Source organism: Cloeon dipterum, chromosome 1, assembly GCF_949628265.1.
Source record: "Cloeon dipterum chromosome 1, ieCloDipt1.1, whole genome shotgun sequence".
NCBI classification, from domain to species: Eukaryota; Metazoa; Arthropoda; class Insecta; order Ephemeroptera; family Baetidae; genus Cloeon; species Cloeon dipterum.
The window spans coordinates 33,913,682-33,929,380 of record NC_088786.1 but is presented as its reverse complement, the minus strand read 5'-3'; the positions used below and the strand labels follow the sequence as shown (position 1 = coordinate 33,929,380).

The window sequence follows — 15,699 nt, the reverse complement described above, 5'->3', positions numbered from 1 at the left end:
GACCAGGCACGCCTGTCACGATTATCATTATATTTACTGTAATAACAAGAAATATCATATTGTAAGGCCGGTTTCGATTGTAAATGTTTATACTGTGATGGATATATATGAAGCCCTACCTCTTTTTGGAATGCAAGAAGATACCATTGACTCTCATGCGTGCTAGTGTACTGTAATATTTATGTGTCTGTTGTACACCATTGGTGTTTCTTTAAAAAAATATATATATTTTGCGTTTGAAATTTCGGAAACTTCAGAGGCAACAAGTTAAGAAATGGCTTACAATTAGTTGAACACTACGTTTTTTTGCTCCCAAGGAATGAAAATTACTAAAAATAAACCTAAAATATCACAGCTAAATTAATTTTTCGTGTGCTCCAAAATGTTTCCTCGATTTAAAACCCATTTTCACGGATCAAAACACATTATCGAGCAGGAAATTGCCAACTGGAAAAACTCTTTCAATTGGAAAATGACAGCTTTTACTCGTTTTTAGCCGATTTAAGACGGTGAAAGAAGTTTCAGTGTTTTCAGACGGTTTCAAGTATGGATCAAATCACATGATTGATGGTCCCGTGAACAATGGAATCTCTGGAACTTTGTTCAACCGTCTAAAATTCACAGTGCTAGAGATGTTGAAAGTGGAATGATACTGGGCAACAATTGAAAATTATTTGAATTGTTGGATGCCATAAACAATTGATCGATAAACAATTTGTTCAACAATTTGCAATAAAAAAGGACCTTCCTACAATAAAAATTCAAATTTTGCCAATTTTCTCCAAAATTTACAGTGCTTGAACATATTTTCTTGGCATATTCCGATTCCTCTCGTCGAGATCTGTCCAACGGTGTATGCCACTTATTGGGGAAACTCTTGATTTTGAAATTAAATCGGATTTCAAGTAACGAGACAGCCATTACCATTTGAAAAGCACGCTAACTTTCCAGCCAGTTTTCTCAAAAAATTACAGCGCTCCTTAGGTCAATTAAGGCTTTAACTGAATCCTAAGGGACGATTTTATGCATTGGCAACAAGCATTTTCCAGGCTTTTGCAGTATCATTCCTCTTTGAAATGACAGCGTAACTTCTCATTTATGAAAATTAACGTTGAGACTTTCTTTAAACAAAAAGTTGAGCCACTCGTCTCTAACGGTTTCAATCGCTTTATTTGGCTTGAGTAAGTTAGGCAACTTTTCAACATAGGTGTTGCAACGGTTGCATAACTCTTCCAGACTTGCCAGAGGCGCTCAGCGCTATTTCTAGCTTCCTCTTGGATCGTTCGTTGTGCCCACGCACCCGAAGAGTCTCTTTTGAAGGCATTTGCGTCAATCACGTCGAGCTTGAATTAATTAGCAAGTAGTGTAGCAAAAGGTGTGCACGCAGGCATTGCCCTCGTTCACTAGAGTTGAGAGTCAAAAGGTTCGTCTCTGGGGGCATTAGCAATTCTGTTTGTCGTGTCATTCCAAATACACACATGCATCACATGTGAGAAAAGCGGCTTTGCATCTGTTCGCGCGCGAGGAACAGAGTATACACTCAACACACACACACACAGCCTCTGTGCTCTCTGCTGTTTGACCGCAACGCAGCGATTGTGGAACCTTTATTTAATAATTGAACGCCCGTAATTACGTTTCCTTGTGTCAATTCGTCGAAAGGCAAAATGATACCATCCTTTAAATCGTCATCTCAACGCTGGGAAATTAGTTAACTACGTCATTCGACATGTTTAAGTTTTTTAAAAGCGAAATTTAAGCTCAAGGGCAGGAACAAAGATTGTCACATCGAAAGCTCAAAATTTAACCTTTCACTTTTTATCTCGGTGAAAGAAGCACTCGTTCAAGGACTCATTAATTCGTAATTAGCACTGAATATCTACGCTCATAAATTTTTCACGGCCTCTCCTGTGCCGTGCATGCGCCTCTCTTGCGAGAGATAAGGAAGTTGGCGCGCTCACATCCACGCATTTAAGCTAAATAATTAAAACGACGAGTTAGCTGAGCAGCGTCATAAAGGCAGAGTCTTGCGCGCTGTTATTCCATTAATTTCTTTGCAGCGAGAACCAACCCGTGTGTGTGTGTGTGTGTGTGTGCGCGTCGCCGGTGCCTTGATGATGTTTGCTTGCGCTGCGGTTCCCACAAGACCTTCCGACCGCATTCACATACGTGTACTATAAGTCGTCTCTCGCTCGTCGTTGTCATCCAGCGCACATGCAGTGTTTGCCCAAGTAATGGACGCGGCGAGAAGGTCGCCCTTGTTCTTTCATTTCGCCGCCGCCAAACCGTTGGACGACGACACACACACACACACACACACAGCCGTCGTCGACCGCCGATCTCCACTTCCACTAGAGTATACGACAAGCAGACCTGCTCGCGGTCAAACGAAGAAAATAAAAATATAAGTTTATTAGGCGAGAGGTTTAAATTACGCGCAGATTTTCAACGAAAGTATTCAAGGCGACGTTGGCAGAAAAATATTTAAAGTGGAATGATAGTGATTTTTTTATTTTAAAAATGAAATTTCATGTAAAGATAACTCTAACCGACCTATTTTTTCTATGTACTTCTGACCACAAGTGCCCCCAAATCCAATTTTTCGAATTTTACCGGTTACGCCCTCTATTTTTCTCAAATTTACTATTTTTGAAAATAAAAATCGTCTGAAAATTTCAGCTGGCCGTTAAAGAACGTTTAATTTTTTTTGGGAAAAATCAAAATACCCAAAATTAAGTTAATTTATTCAAGAATCATCTCAGAAAAAATGTTTTTTTCATTTTAATAATTTCAAGGATTTTCAGAGGCAAACTCGGACCCTTATGGCTATCAGAGACTGCGTATAATATAAAAAATAAATTTTTAATTGATTTTCAAGGACAGATTCATTGGTTACCATGTGCGAAAATTTCAAATTTTTCTGATAATGAAGACGTAATTAAAATGATAATTGAGTAGCGCGCAGGCCACCTTCTGTAATGCAACCAGAAACGACGGCGTGAAACGCCCCCTCTGTTGGCTAGCAGCGCTGGGCGCTGACCAATCAGATTGTTTTTGCCAATTTTCCCCGAAATTTACAGTGCTGCACTGTGTTTTCTCACATGATTTGGAATCCTCTCATCGAGATCTATCGGACAGCCAGAGTCTTTTTTTGGGGAAATGCGGAATTTCAGAAAAAATCGTGATTACACAATTCCGTTGAAAATTCTCCATGTAAAACAATGCTAAGTTTGAGGCCGATTTTCTCGAAAATTTACAGTGCTGTCTATGTATTTTTTAACTGTACATGATTTTTAGGACCCAATCTGTATGTGTGTTAAAGGATTTTGCGGGGAAATTCACTATCATTCCTCTTTAAGTAGAGCTGACTTCTGAACAATTTAAACAAAGCTTCCGCCTGAGCAGACCTCTGAGATGTTTATCTAATTAACTCAATCCTGCGGTGTTATTGCTACATCTTAAACCTGTTATGTTGGGATATCCGCAGTTTCACTCCTGTAACATTTGAGCAAATTTGACGAGAGCAAAACTCAAACAACAATTTCCAAGCTGTAAAGTCTTGAAAGTGTTGCAAAAATCGTGAAAGGGTATGATGAATACTCGCTTGTATCCACAATTTTTGGCTCACGTCAGTGAGTTTTCCTCTTGAAAAAAGAACTAGATTGGATTGCGGTGCAAAAGAATGGCACCGACGAAGGTGTTATATCATTCGGGGTGCGGAACGGCCCTTTTCTACTTACTTGCGGGGCATGAAAAATTCAGACATTAGGTGCTGGGATGTGTCAACCGCGAGGAAAAATGAAAAGCAAGCAGAACGCGAGTGAAAAATAAAAAGGACTGTTAAAATAAACCATCACATCAGTCAGGCACTTCTTGTTCCTTTCTTTCTGTGCCTTCTGTCAATATCCATTCTCGGTATAAGCGCCATAATATCTCGTCAGTGTCAATATTAAAAGGTGGAGAGTAAAAAATGAAGCTTGGTTGGCTGGCTGGCTCGTTCGTCGGGGCCGCGGAGACTTACTTTCAGCCGCGCGCGGTTTCAAACGACGACGATGATGATGAGGAGAAAAAGGAAAAACGGGTAGAAAAATTTACACAGAACTTATAGAGCGCCACAAGAGACTTTGCGTTGCTATGCTTTTTCATTCCCACAAATGTTTGCATAAGAAACAAAGGAACTCATCGCGTCTAACTTTCCAGCAGCGCTTCAGAGACACATTTCGAGATGGAAATCAAAAGGAGCTAGAGGGAGAGAGAAGAGCCAATTATGAATTAGACTTTTATTTATTACACAGCGGCCCTGTTGGGCGGCGCTGTATTACGCAGTGTTATTCGAAAACTGAGTGAGTTTATTACATGACATAATACATAATATTATTAACCAAGTACAGAGCTTGCGGCTAATGGAACTTTGACGTTAGTCGAAAACATTCCAAACATTCCAAAAACCCCAACAAACAATGGAATTCACTTTTAAAAATCAGATTCCATATTTTTGTATCGCCCACAAAATAGATATATAATTAAGTGAAAAAACAAGTTTCTAGATTCTAGCCCAACTGCATATATGGATCGGTGTGTTGGTGCTAGTGATTCATTTCTAAAGAAAGCTACATCATCAGTCAGTCGATTGTCGATTCCTATCCTAATTAGATTGCTTCTTGAAATGTTACACATCGGTGTGAGCTGTTCATTATCACTTCTTTGTAAGAACAGTAGTTGTTGTTGTTGAAACAAGTTTAATTTGATTCCGCACATTTCGGCACATTTAAAAATCTGCACTACTTAAAACGATACAAAACTATGATATAATATTGTAAATAATGCAGTAAACTGAATACTGTTGAAAATATATTTTAAAGTTAATCAGATTCTAGTCATTGGTATAGATTCCAATATTGGGCCAAAACGACCCACGCGCTAGCGTCAACTACCAGCCTGTTAGTAGTGGATACCCTGTTTTTCGTGGTTAAAATTAGGTGTGAAAAACAATATAATGTACTATTGTTGAACGAAAGATAACTTCGTGTTTGGTTCACAGGTTGGTCACAGGGCCGTGGATCGTGACCTGCAAATTGAAACGAACCGAATGTTGTGAAAATGATAGAAAATCATAATATATGATTGTTAGAAAGGTGGCAGCGTGCAATTATGTGAGTTCTTCTTGTGCGGCTATCATTAAAAGACGGTGGTGCGGTGATGAGCTGATGATAAGCAGCAGAAAGTTGTTAAAAGCAATCACGGAAACGATTTTGCAGATTTTGAAAGCAGTGAATCGCATCTGGCGCAACAACGAGTGCCGCTTCATTATTATGTTAGTGGCAAAAGTTGCAGCGCTATCAAGGCAGGAAGAAGTAGTGGTGCTGTTGCGAAATATGCGTTTTCTGACCTGCGACATCGCGCCTGTGAGGACGGGCTCCAAGGAAGAGGTCGGCGACGAGGAGGCGGTCGAGCCCTGCATCGAGATTCCGTCCAAGCCGTTCACCGTGGTAATTTTCTTGCGTAGAATTCCCACAAGCCGCTCCAACCTGGAAAAATAAGGACAATCATGGGTTTGGAATATCGTTTTGCGAATGAAAGGAGTTCAAAAAAGGGAAGAATCGAAGAATTTTTCATTAACGTCACGAGGGGATGATTAAAACGGATCGTAATTCCACGAACTTTATTTTAATATTTCAATTATCTTTCCAAACAGGATCATGGCTGATTGGTTCAAGGGCATGCTCTGAGAATCTCGCTCTTGATAATATGAAAATTTTGTCGCGCAATGGTGGTAGCTAATGGGATAAAATATGCACAAGGAAATGAAATCCTTTTCTTTCTGACCGGCTCGCTAGCTCTCTCTTTGGAGGCATAAATCAGCATGCACACAGTCAACTTGCTCCAGCTCACCGAGCTAAGAACTAATATCATGAGCAAACACCAGGAATTAATCAGCAGCAGCATTCACAAGTATATCATAGTGAGCCGGTGCAAGAAGTTCTAATATCTTTGAGCGCTTTTCTTTCCTCCCTTGGTTGGTAGAGGCGCTGAGAAAAATTGTCTTAAGTAGTAGTGAGAAAAGTATTCACAAAAAAGGTATCTCAAAAATTAAATATTACGATGTTAAAAACTGAAAACTTGAAAAAAGCGTTGTAAAGTGATGGATAAAAGTCAAATGTTCAGATATTTTGTCTAATATTTGGACTGAAGCTAAGAATCGTCATGAAAAATGATCAGCTGAAAAAATTAAATGTTCTTTATATGAAATTATAAATCGATATTAGTTAGATTGTACTACGAAATAATTCAATTTCATTTTTTAATTTTCGCATTACCAATAACAAAACCATTCTCCCTCCTTACTTTTAATGTTCTATTTATCAAGAACGTAATTTGAAAATTTAAAAAGACGTTAAATGAAAATTGGAGTCATTTTTGTGGAATTAAGATGGAAAAATCCCATAAAATGCAGCACCAAAACAAACTTCTTCAACGAGGATAAATTATGTTTTTAAAAAACTCTGGAATATCCTAAATTATATTAGTGTGGGATTCGGCCTTTATCCTTAGGATTCCATTAATAAAAACAACAGCGTGATTGATGTTGGGTTAATTATTTTTCAGACCACTGCATTTAAATTCTTCTCAGCAATTTTCCACTGGTTTTGCCGACCATCTTCACTCTTCACCTCAACCTTTAGTAGGTGTTTATCAATACTTTTGAATATATCAATAATTTGTGTTGCCAGAAATCGATATTTCAATTCCAGGCGCAGCAGCGTGTTTAGTGCGCATTCTGACGCTGCGACGAAAGGACGGAATTTTGTTCACTTGAGAGAGCGATTCGGCAGGCTGAGGCTGGTTGCTGGGTCTCAGAAGGGCTGATACGCCACCGTGAAAGGCGCAGCAGCTCTGCTGCTCTGGGCTTCTCTTAATATCTAAATGACTACTTTATTACACAGTGTATTAGCCCCAAGGCCCGGCGCTGCAAAGGAGGATGCTGAGCACACAAACCCGGCATTGCGGAGCGAGCGAGCGGGCGGGCGAGCACGGGGAAAGTCTTCTCCAACTTCCGACTTTGTACTTTATTACACGAGAGAGGGAAAAATAATTGGGAAAGCTCGGCGTCTGGAAGCGACGGCGCAGAGAGTCGGGTTGGAGCGAGCGAGGTTTGATTTTGCTCCTCTCGGGCCAGATGAAATACGGCTTTAATTTGTGTATGTTTAGTAAACATAAACGGCTCCTCGCTGCACACGCTAATAAGCCAATCCCGGAGTTGGCTCTGGATTAATTTCGCCACGTGTTTTGCATACTTACTTTTGAACGTGCGCTTCGGTGTCGGCTCTCGATTCGCGCGCCTGCTTCAGCTCGTCGCTCAACTGCTGTTTTTCCTTCTGCAGCTGCGTCACCTGATCTGCCAGAACTCCAGCAACTGCAAACCCCACACAAGATACAACATTTCACTCAGTTAAATTATGAACCAGCTAATTAGAAAGAGAAAGTGGCCGAAAATTAGGCAATCACCATTTGAGTTTCCAGCGGGACTTGAGCTAGAGGTAGTTTCCGCGTTGCCCGACAGCAGGTCCCCTGACAAGCTGCTTTCATCTTCATCGATGCTGCTCTCGGCTCGGCTTCTGCGAAATACATAAATCGAAACTGTAGGTGTAAAAAAGACTGTTTTAACTTTAAGATTGAGTTGCAATCCAGCCGCGTCGCGAGCAGGAAAAATGCCATCTTTGGCGGCGCGGTTATCGCGAGTCACACCTTAAAGGAAGCGCCCATAATGATACATTGGGAGATAAATTATCTAAAAAAAGAGTGTGTCTCACCGAGAGCACTTTTCACATCCTGCAAGCGGCAAACATCTTTGATATACTCAGGGGAACAATTTTTATCAGCCCGACGAGATAAAATACAACTCGTGACTCAAGGGAACGAAAATCTTTGGTTATGTAAGGCGTAAAAAATGGACCGAAAACTTTGTGCTCAATCATTTTTCGAGATAACAACGAAGGATGTGTTATACCCGTGGAGACTGCCTCTGGAGGTTCGATGGTTTCGTCTGCGAGGAGCGGCCTGCGGTCTCATAGACGGAGGCGCTTCTCTTCGTTGTCTTTCATTGCCTCGGTGGTTGTGCTGAAACACCAAATTCGTTCAATTATCAATTTTAGATGCGGAAATTTGATTTTAAGTTTGAATTATTTAATTTTCTGTGGAAAAGATCAAAAGCACAAATTTCATCAAATCGAAGCTATTAAATTGCTCATCCCCGGACGCAATTAAACAGACACGAGCACCGTCTTGGCCAACTGCAAAGCACACACACACGAAATCCAGGCACCAGCAGCAGTTGGGGCGGAGGGTAGCATCATCCCGTGCGCGCGTATTACTATTTATCCATGCATTATGTACAATAAAGCTCGCCCAGGGTATTTTCCATGTAACTTTCCACCACAATGCACTCCCACATGACTGGCCAGTTTATACATGAGCACCACGGGCTCCAGAGTAATAACCAGTTCAAATATTTGTTCACAACAAACGTACCACCGCCGCCGCCGCCACCACCCATCCCCGGCCGTGTGCAGCGGATGGTATTAGCGCTGAAATTATCTGCCGCATCACTACATACACGCTTCGCAGGTTCATAATTCAGGCGCGCGGCAATAAAAATCGCCGCACAACCGACCGTCCGACCGGACGCCATATTGTTATTGCTCTGCCATTAGCATAATAGGCGCCGGGCAAACACGGATATTTTTTAATCAATCTCGCAAAATGGCATCTGTGTACACTCGACTCTGGCAAAAGTAAACGTGCTCTCTTTCTCTCTCGCCCGCTCGCGCCAAATTATTATTGCCGTAATGCTTCATTGTTTTTTGTATTTTATTTTTCCACGATCGAGTGTTTATTCGACTCACTTTTTACTCATTTGCGCGTGGTGAGTTTACTCAATTACATTTTCTGGCGTGCACCTGTTTGCAGGAGATTTATAATTATTTGCTGCCCGGTTTTTGCTCGCATCGCTGGAGCTCTTTTGATGCTACATTTGATTCGATTAGTTTAAACAAACACATTTTATGGCTGAACTTTGATTCGTTAAAATTCCAAATTATGTAAAAGCAACAACTTTTTTATGCGGGCTAATTGTAAGCTCGATATTTGCATAGCAATATGATTTAAATTGCTTGGTGGTTATAGGTTTTAATTATAATTATTTAAACGGGTATTTTTTTTGTTTTCTTTTGCTTATTTTATCCCTGTCCGAGGACCAAGAAGGGCGCGCACTGCACTGGCACGAATGCTGAAACGCGGGTCCCAATAACACCGCGCACCAGGCCGCACAGGGACCCAGCCCACTAAAGGGCCACTTGCCTCCGCACCGAGGACTGCATTGAAACGCTAGACATTCGTCCCGTGAAGCCAAATCACGCATGCTGGAAAGGTGCAAACCAGCAAGTAGCGAGTAACCTTCCTGTGAGCACGTCGTTTAATTTCATAAAAATGCAGAGGAGTAAAAACATAGGTTTTTCAGATGACAGTTTTACAACTCAGTTACGGAGTTAATAGACGATCTTATCATCTTTCTGTTTTTTTTTTAACGATTTTGATACAAAAAATACAAACACTATATCAAAATGGTTAAAGGTGTCCCTTTTTGCCAAATACAGCTTCATGCCGAGTATTTTTGTTTTCACAGGCAGCGATATTTTCGTCTAGGGCCGAATTTTAACGTTTCGCCTTGAAAATAACATCCGTCGGCGGTGCAAAGGTACAAAAGGAAAGGTGCGTAAATGCAGCGGTTTACGGCAACCATCACGTATTCGTGTTTTGGTCCCCTCCCGTTGTTTAAATACGTATGTATTTTCAATTTGTTTGATTTTCCTAAGGTCGGATGTCCTCACTTGGTGCATTATATATTGAGGTTTCCGCTGCTTCTTGGGTGTTCTTTTTTGGCGGGACCACAAAATAAAGCTGACCCTGCCTTCAGGGCAAACAATGGAAGTGCCGCGAAGTCGACCAAAATATTTTACCTGCTCGCCAACGGAAATCACGTGCTTGCAGGATAACCGCACTTTGGGACAGTTTAACTTGCAGAATTGAAAAGTCAAAATTTCGAACGGAAATTCGCCTATTAAATTAAGCGAGGTGACGAGAGTGTCACAAAAAACGGTGAAAACCATCCAAGCGCAGGCAAGGCCGAGTTAATAAGGCTGATTCAGCTAATGGAGCCCCATCTTATTGTGCGTGTCACTCGATATCATACGTGAAACCCGAGAAGTTCTATTATTTTAGTGGCGCGCTCACACAACAGCTGCCATTGTCCTCGTCATGCAGTTGTTGATGCCCGAGCAAGGAAAAGAGGGAAATCCATCCACTTACATGGGCTAATATTTGCCGTGCCTTTAACCAATGGCAAACGCAGACCTCGGTAACTTGACTCTCTCGCTCGCCTGGAGAAAAAATCTCGACTTGCTGCGAACAACAATGGCCGCCGCCGCCGTCGTCGCCGCCGCCGCGCTGATGCAGCCTCATCATCAATCTATAGCGCGAGCGAGCGGAGAGAAAACCAAGCATGCAAGGCAAACAACCAATGACTCGGCCCTTTCCGTCTGGCCCCAAAACGCAATGGTGTCAACTCATTTGCATATCGAGTCCTTTTTGTTTTAGGGATGCTTCAGCTGGCGGCCTGACGCAAATATTTGTCTTTTTGTCAAACTTTTTGAGTGGTTCCTCTAACTTGGTGCTCACTTTACCATAGTTGCTAAACCGTCTATCACCAAACTACGAAATCAGTTGAATGTTGGATATATTTGTATGGGTAGACTAAAATGTTAAAGGCTTCAACTTAGTCGTTTTAAATTTGTTTTCTGAATGAAAACTCTTTGAATGTGCTTTGCTCCATAAAAGGAGTTTAAATTATTTCAAAAGGAAAAGTTCGAGGGGCTTACCGAATATATCTTCGAAATAATAAATTGGTCATTCATTTATCCTTGTGACAAACCTACTTTTACTCTTCTAATTCCACAGCATGTATTTTTATGAAACTTGTCAGACCATTAAGATATTAAAATCTGCCTCAATAAATATTAAAAACAGAAAAATAAGATTTTAACATTTAACTGAGAGATTTGGGAATTTTGTTTACTCCTATGTTAGGTTCTCATTTTGCAATTTACGCGTAGGTAAGGTGATTACACTTTAACCTGCGAAATAAAGTGGCACCCTCTGAATCAACAAAGGCAGCTGAAACAAGAGGCGGCGCAGAGCGAAACAATTGTGACCGACTGGGCCGGAATCTGCAGATTTTGCTCTTTTGGCGTGCGGACACGAACGAGAGGGAAAGGAAGTGCAAATATGTTTAAGTGCTTCAAATAGAATTAGAAATCCCCACATTCTAGTTTGATCGAGGTGGAGAGAGCACACACCGACTGCTGGCACATATTTATTCTACGCAAACCCAAAGCAAGCAGACATTTCTAAACACTCAGCTGCCGCCGCGCGCCACGCTGACATTTGAAAAGAGCCAGCGCAAATATTTTTGTTTGATTGAAACAGCACTCAAATCGCAGTGTACAAACGGGTAAAAGACCATCATCAACATCGCACGAGAGATGATGATGATGGTAGTCAATAGTCAAGATGATCTTGTTCTCATCCGCTACTTTATATAGACACAGTGTGTATTTGTACTTACACTTACACAATGTCTATAGAACCTCCAGACTCGAGCTATTTACCATTCACTTTGCACCCCAATTCAGACACCTCCGCCGCGCTACCCGTTTCTTCCTAATTGATTCATCAAATCTCGATCAACAAATCGGCTTGAACGCAAACAAAATCACAGCACAAATCGCCAATGAAAAATGATTAAAATCTGTTTAATGAGTTTTCAAAGCGACACTTTCAGCCTTTCGCTGGAGAAGATTGTTGTGTGCGTGCTTTGCAATTTGCATGCAAAATCTGCCGAGTCTCTTAACATTTTTATGAATATCAATTTGTCACCGTGATGCTTTGCAACATTTAAGATCTGTGAGTCTGCTCCATTCCACCAGAGGCAGCAAGTATGCAACCCGCGCAACCGGCGAATTCATCAGCTCTAAACTACCACACCATCTGTTGGCGAAGCATGCGAACAGCGCTACCTACTTAATGTCAATTTTACTTCTCGTCCCCGCGAAGCCTATTTAATGCTGTTTATCCTTGCAATTGGATTACGCGGGGAGACAAGGTGGCAACTGTTTTTGGCCAAAAGAACAATCACTGTGAACGCTTCTTGTGATTCCCAATTACAAATAGACCTCACTAATCCACTCACTGTTTCAAAGAAGTGGCGAGGGTCGGTAAAATCCTGGAAGGTGCCGTTTGCCATCCTCAGCCGGGACATGACAGCCTCGTCACGCATTCGACTCGCTTCCCGAATTTCTCTGACCATTTCTGTCAACAATAAATTTTAACATAAACTCAACGCATCGATCCTCCACCATTTTAACTTACCAGTAAACATGCCAGGCTGATATTCAGGACCGAGTTTCCTCCAGGACGTGTTCTGCCTCGCTTTGACAGCCTCGAGCTGCAACTTTGTTTCGTTCAGCTCGCGCTGCAGATTTTGATTAGACGCTCTTAGCGCTCCCATTTCCATTAGTAGCTGCTGGACCAGGTTTCCCTGCATGGCAAGAGTGGCAGCTGAAGAAGCCTCGCCTTCTTCTTCGTCGTTGCAATCGGTGTTTGAAGAGTCGTTGTCTTTTTCCTCCGGGGGAATGTTGAGGCACGGGTCGCTGAAGCGCCGATTGTCGGGCCTGGGTGAGTGTTGAGCGGACTTGTCATCCGTGCTCACCTGCGGAGGCAAACTAGCATAGTCGTCTTCATCAGGGATCCACAAGTGACCTGTAACAAAGAATGTCCAGTTTAATTTAAAATTTAGATAATTTATAATACTAATAAGTGCCCATTTATGTCAGGTTCAGAACTTCAATTGATTTCGTTTTAAAATATAACTGATAACATTCATAATAATATTATTATTTCTTCATTTAAATTTTCTTTTCATAAATTTTTATTTTTCGTGATTTGAGGCATTCCAGATGGGTTTTTTAAGAATTATTTAAAAAAATACCCATCCGTCTTATCTAGGGCTATAATTTTTTGTTTCTTCTGAGCACCTGATTAGGTTTTAGACAACAAGTAAGCACACTTTACACAATTTAGAGTATATTGTTTAGTCAAACTTAAAATTGTCTAGAGCTCTCTTTGAATCCCAAAACAGTTTGAAACTTCCGAGACCTTTTGAAATCATCTGAATCACGCTTCTACAAGTAATTTTTTTCCCAAAGATTGGATTTGACTTAACAGGCAATCCATAATATAATTTAAACAGACTTTATCTTTGTTCCTTTAAAAAAATTCTTCCATTCTGACAAAATTCGGCTTCATGAAAAACACAACTGGCTCCAACCTCAGCCAACAATTAAATTAAGTCCGTTTTAATTATACTACAGAACAACCAACCTCTAGTGTCAACATTTTAATTAACAGGAAATATATAAGAATTATTTGTTGCTTTTCAAAGAGAAAAGCCACAAAAATGTTGCATAATGTCCATAGCTTCAAATGAAACAGTAAATAACTTACGAAATATTTCTTTTTGGTTGGGGGAAGCAAGGAATGCAATCCGCATGAAAAAAACTGTATTTAATGGCAGCAATAATGGCTGCAATGAAAACCCATCCACTTCAAACCCATCTGAATTGACCCTGCCGACAAATCTGCCTACTTAAGAATAATTTTTTTTAACAATATAATATGTTGTTCTAGTTTGCTCAGCCTCATTTTTAAGAAAAAAAAACTAAATGCTTTGAAAATATTGGAAAGTTTGCTTGGACAAGACAGTTTAGACAGTCAATGTGAAATTGAATCATAGAAATAACACTACGCATTAAACAAAATGATCTAAACAAATGAAAATCACTATTTTAAACAGATTGTGTGAGCTCATAATTTACTGATAAATCATGTATTTTATACTTGATCCACTTAAACTGTGACTTCTGGACAAGGAACATTACACTTCCAAATTCTCAATTATTGCTAATTTTCACCTCTTTAAAATTACATTATGGGTTTGTCTTGTTAGGCTTAACAATTTAATTAACTACAATTGAAAACTCCATTACCATTGGTAAATCTTGTTGGTGGCAGTTTTTGGGCTTCTCTCGCATTTAATTCAGGGGACCAGACGTCCCAGGTTGGATTCACCATGGCCGGTCGCATCGTTCTTGGCGATGACCACGGTCCGTAGACAGGCAAGGAGGTTGGCTCCGAGGGAAGGACCACGTAAGGGCCGCCCGGCTCGCGGTAGACGGGCTGATTGTGAGTGAATGGAGGGCCGTAGGGAAAGGTGGGCTTCCGCAGCAGGTCCGAGTAGGGAGGCGGCGCGGGGTTGGAGAAATTGTGTGGGCCGAGCACGCCGAAGTAGGGGTCGCAGAGGCTGTAGCCCTTGTTGAACAGCGTCGTCGGGTATGTGCTATTGAGGAAGTTGCCCGAGTAACCGTGCGTGGTCCTCGGCGCCTTCTTGCTCTGCTTCGGCGCCCCCGACCGGCCGGCCTCCTTCTCTCGCCGGCTGCTCCCTCTCGAGCTGCAACAATGTTTACAAAAATAATAATCACACACTGTGTGTGCCTAGGCTATCTCACCTTGGGCGTTCCATCGGACGAAAATAAAAGAGTAACCAGGGGCAACCTAACGGCTTGCCAACAGCTGATCTACGCTGAGGTGCCTCACATGATGAGTCTGCAATCAGACCGGCGTGTCAGTGTGCATAAATTAGATGCCAGCTTGTAGAGGAGGAAAGGAGAGCGAGAGCAGGAGAGATATATCAGATTGCAAAACCACAAAATCAGCCGACATGTACGGTTTCCCAAATACATACATGTCATGAATATGTATGTTTAAAGCGATAACTCGACAGAATAAATAATTCATGACATTCCCTCGAGAACGTTAACAACGCATTAAAATTCAAGACTCTCACCTTTTGTGACGCATTGAACAGTTCCACGCAAATTTCTCTCAAGGAAAACTGTTGCTCGCAGGCGATGTGGGGGCGTCGGCAGGTTGTCTCTGGCATTTAATTGCGGGTGTCAGCCGACCACCCACGTCGGCAGAAAAAGGGTCAACATGAAGTGAGTCTTCATAAAAGAGGAAGAAAAGCAAGCGACCGGTGGTACTCTTGCCAAGCAAATAATACGACGAGCAGCGAGCAGCAAAACCGCAGCTGACCGCAACAACAAACCCCTCGCGTGCTACTTGCTGGCTGCTCCGGGTTTGCAGTGCGGCCAACCGAGGGCAGCACGCATCTGTGAGTGTGGATTACTGCCGCAAAAATGGCGCCAACACAAAATCGGGAAACTTTGTTTCCTTTGTTTCACACAACACACACAGTACTTTTATTTTCTAAGTTGGTGTATCCCTATATTGGGATATTAAATTGAACTGTCGGCAAGAATTTGCAACATCTAGTACCTCGATTAGCTTAATAATTAAATAATGACCATAAACTGACAATGAGCTCGTAAAACCACCTATTAGGTCGGGATTTTGATTATTCCAATCCGGGATTAATTTATCTTTAGCTGTTGAATCTGATTTTATTTGTTGTTAAGGTAATCATAATATAAATTATTTTTAAATATTTTAATATTCAATATTTATTTG

At 41.4% G+C, this 15,699-nt stretch overlaps 1 protein-coding gene across 1 annotated transcript; it reads right to left on the bottom strand.

Moving 5' to 3' along the window:
- Window positions 1-4,265: 4,265 nt before the first annotated feature.
- LOC135940669 (uncharacterized) lies at window positions 4,266-15,308 on the bottom strand. The gene is made up of 10 exons (XM_065485660.1): window positions 15,017-15,308; window positions 14,679-14,775; window positions 14,160-14,620; window positions 12,484-12,873; window positions 12,305-12,423; window positions 8,009-8,118; window positions 7,507-7,616; window positions 7,300-7,414; window positions 5,390-5,528; window positions 4,266-5,068 (listed from the first exon to the last, which is right to left on the bottom strand). Exons 2-10 carry the CDS (start codon window positions 14,690-14,692, stop codon window positions 5,036-5,038), a joined length of 1,491 nt encoding a protein of 496 aa, XP_065341732.1. The 5' UTR covers window positions 14,693-14,775; window positions 15,017-15,308; the 3' UTR covers window positions 4,266-5,035.
- Between the last annotated feature and the right edge of the window lie 391 nt (window positions 15,309-15,699).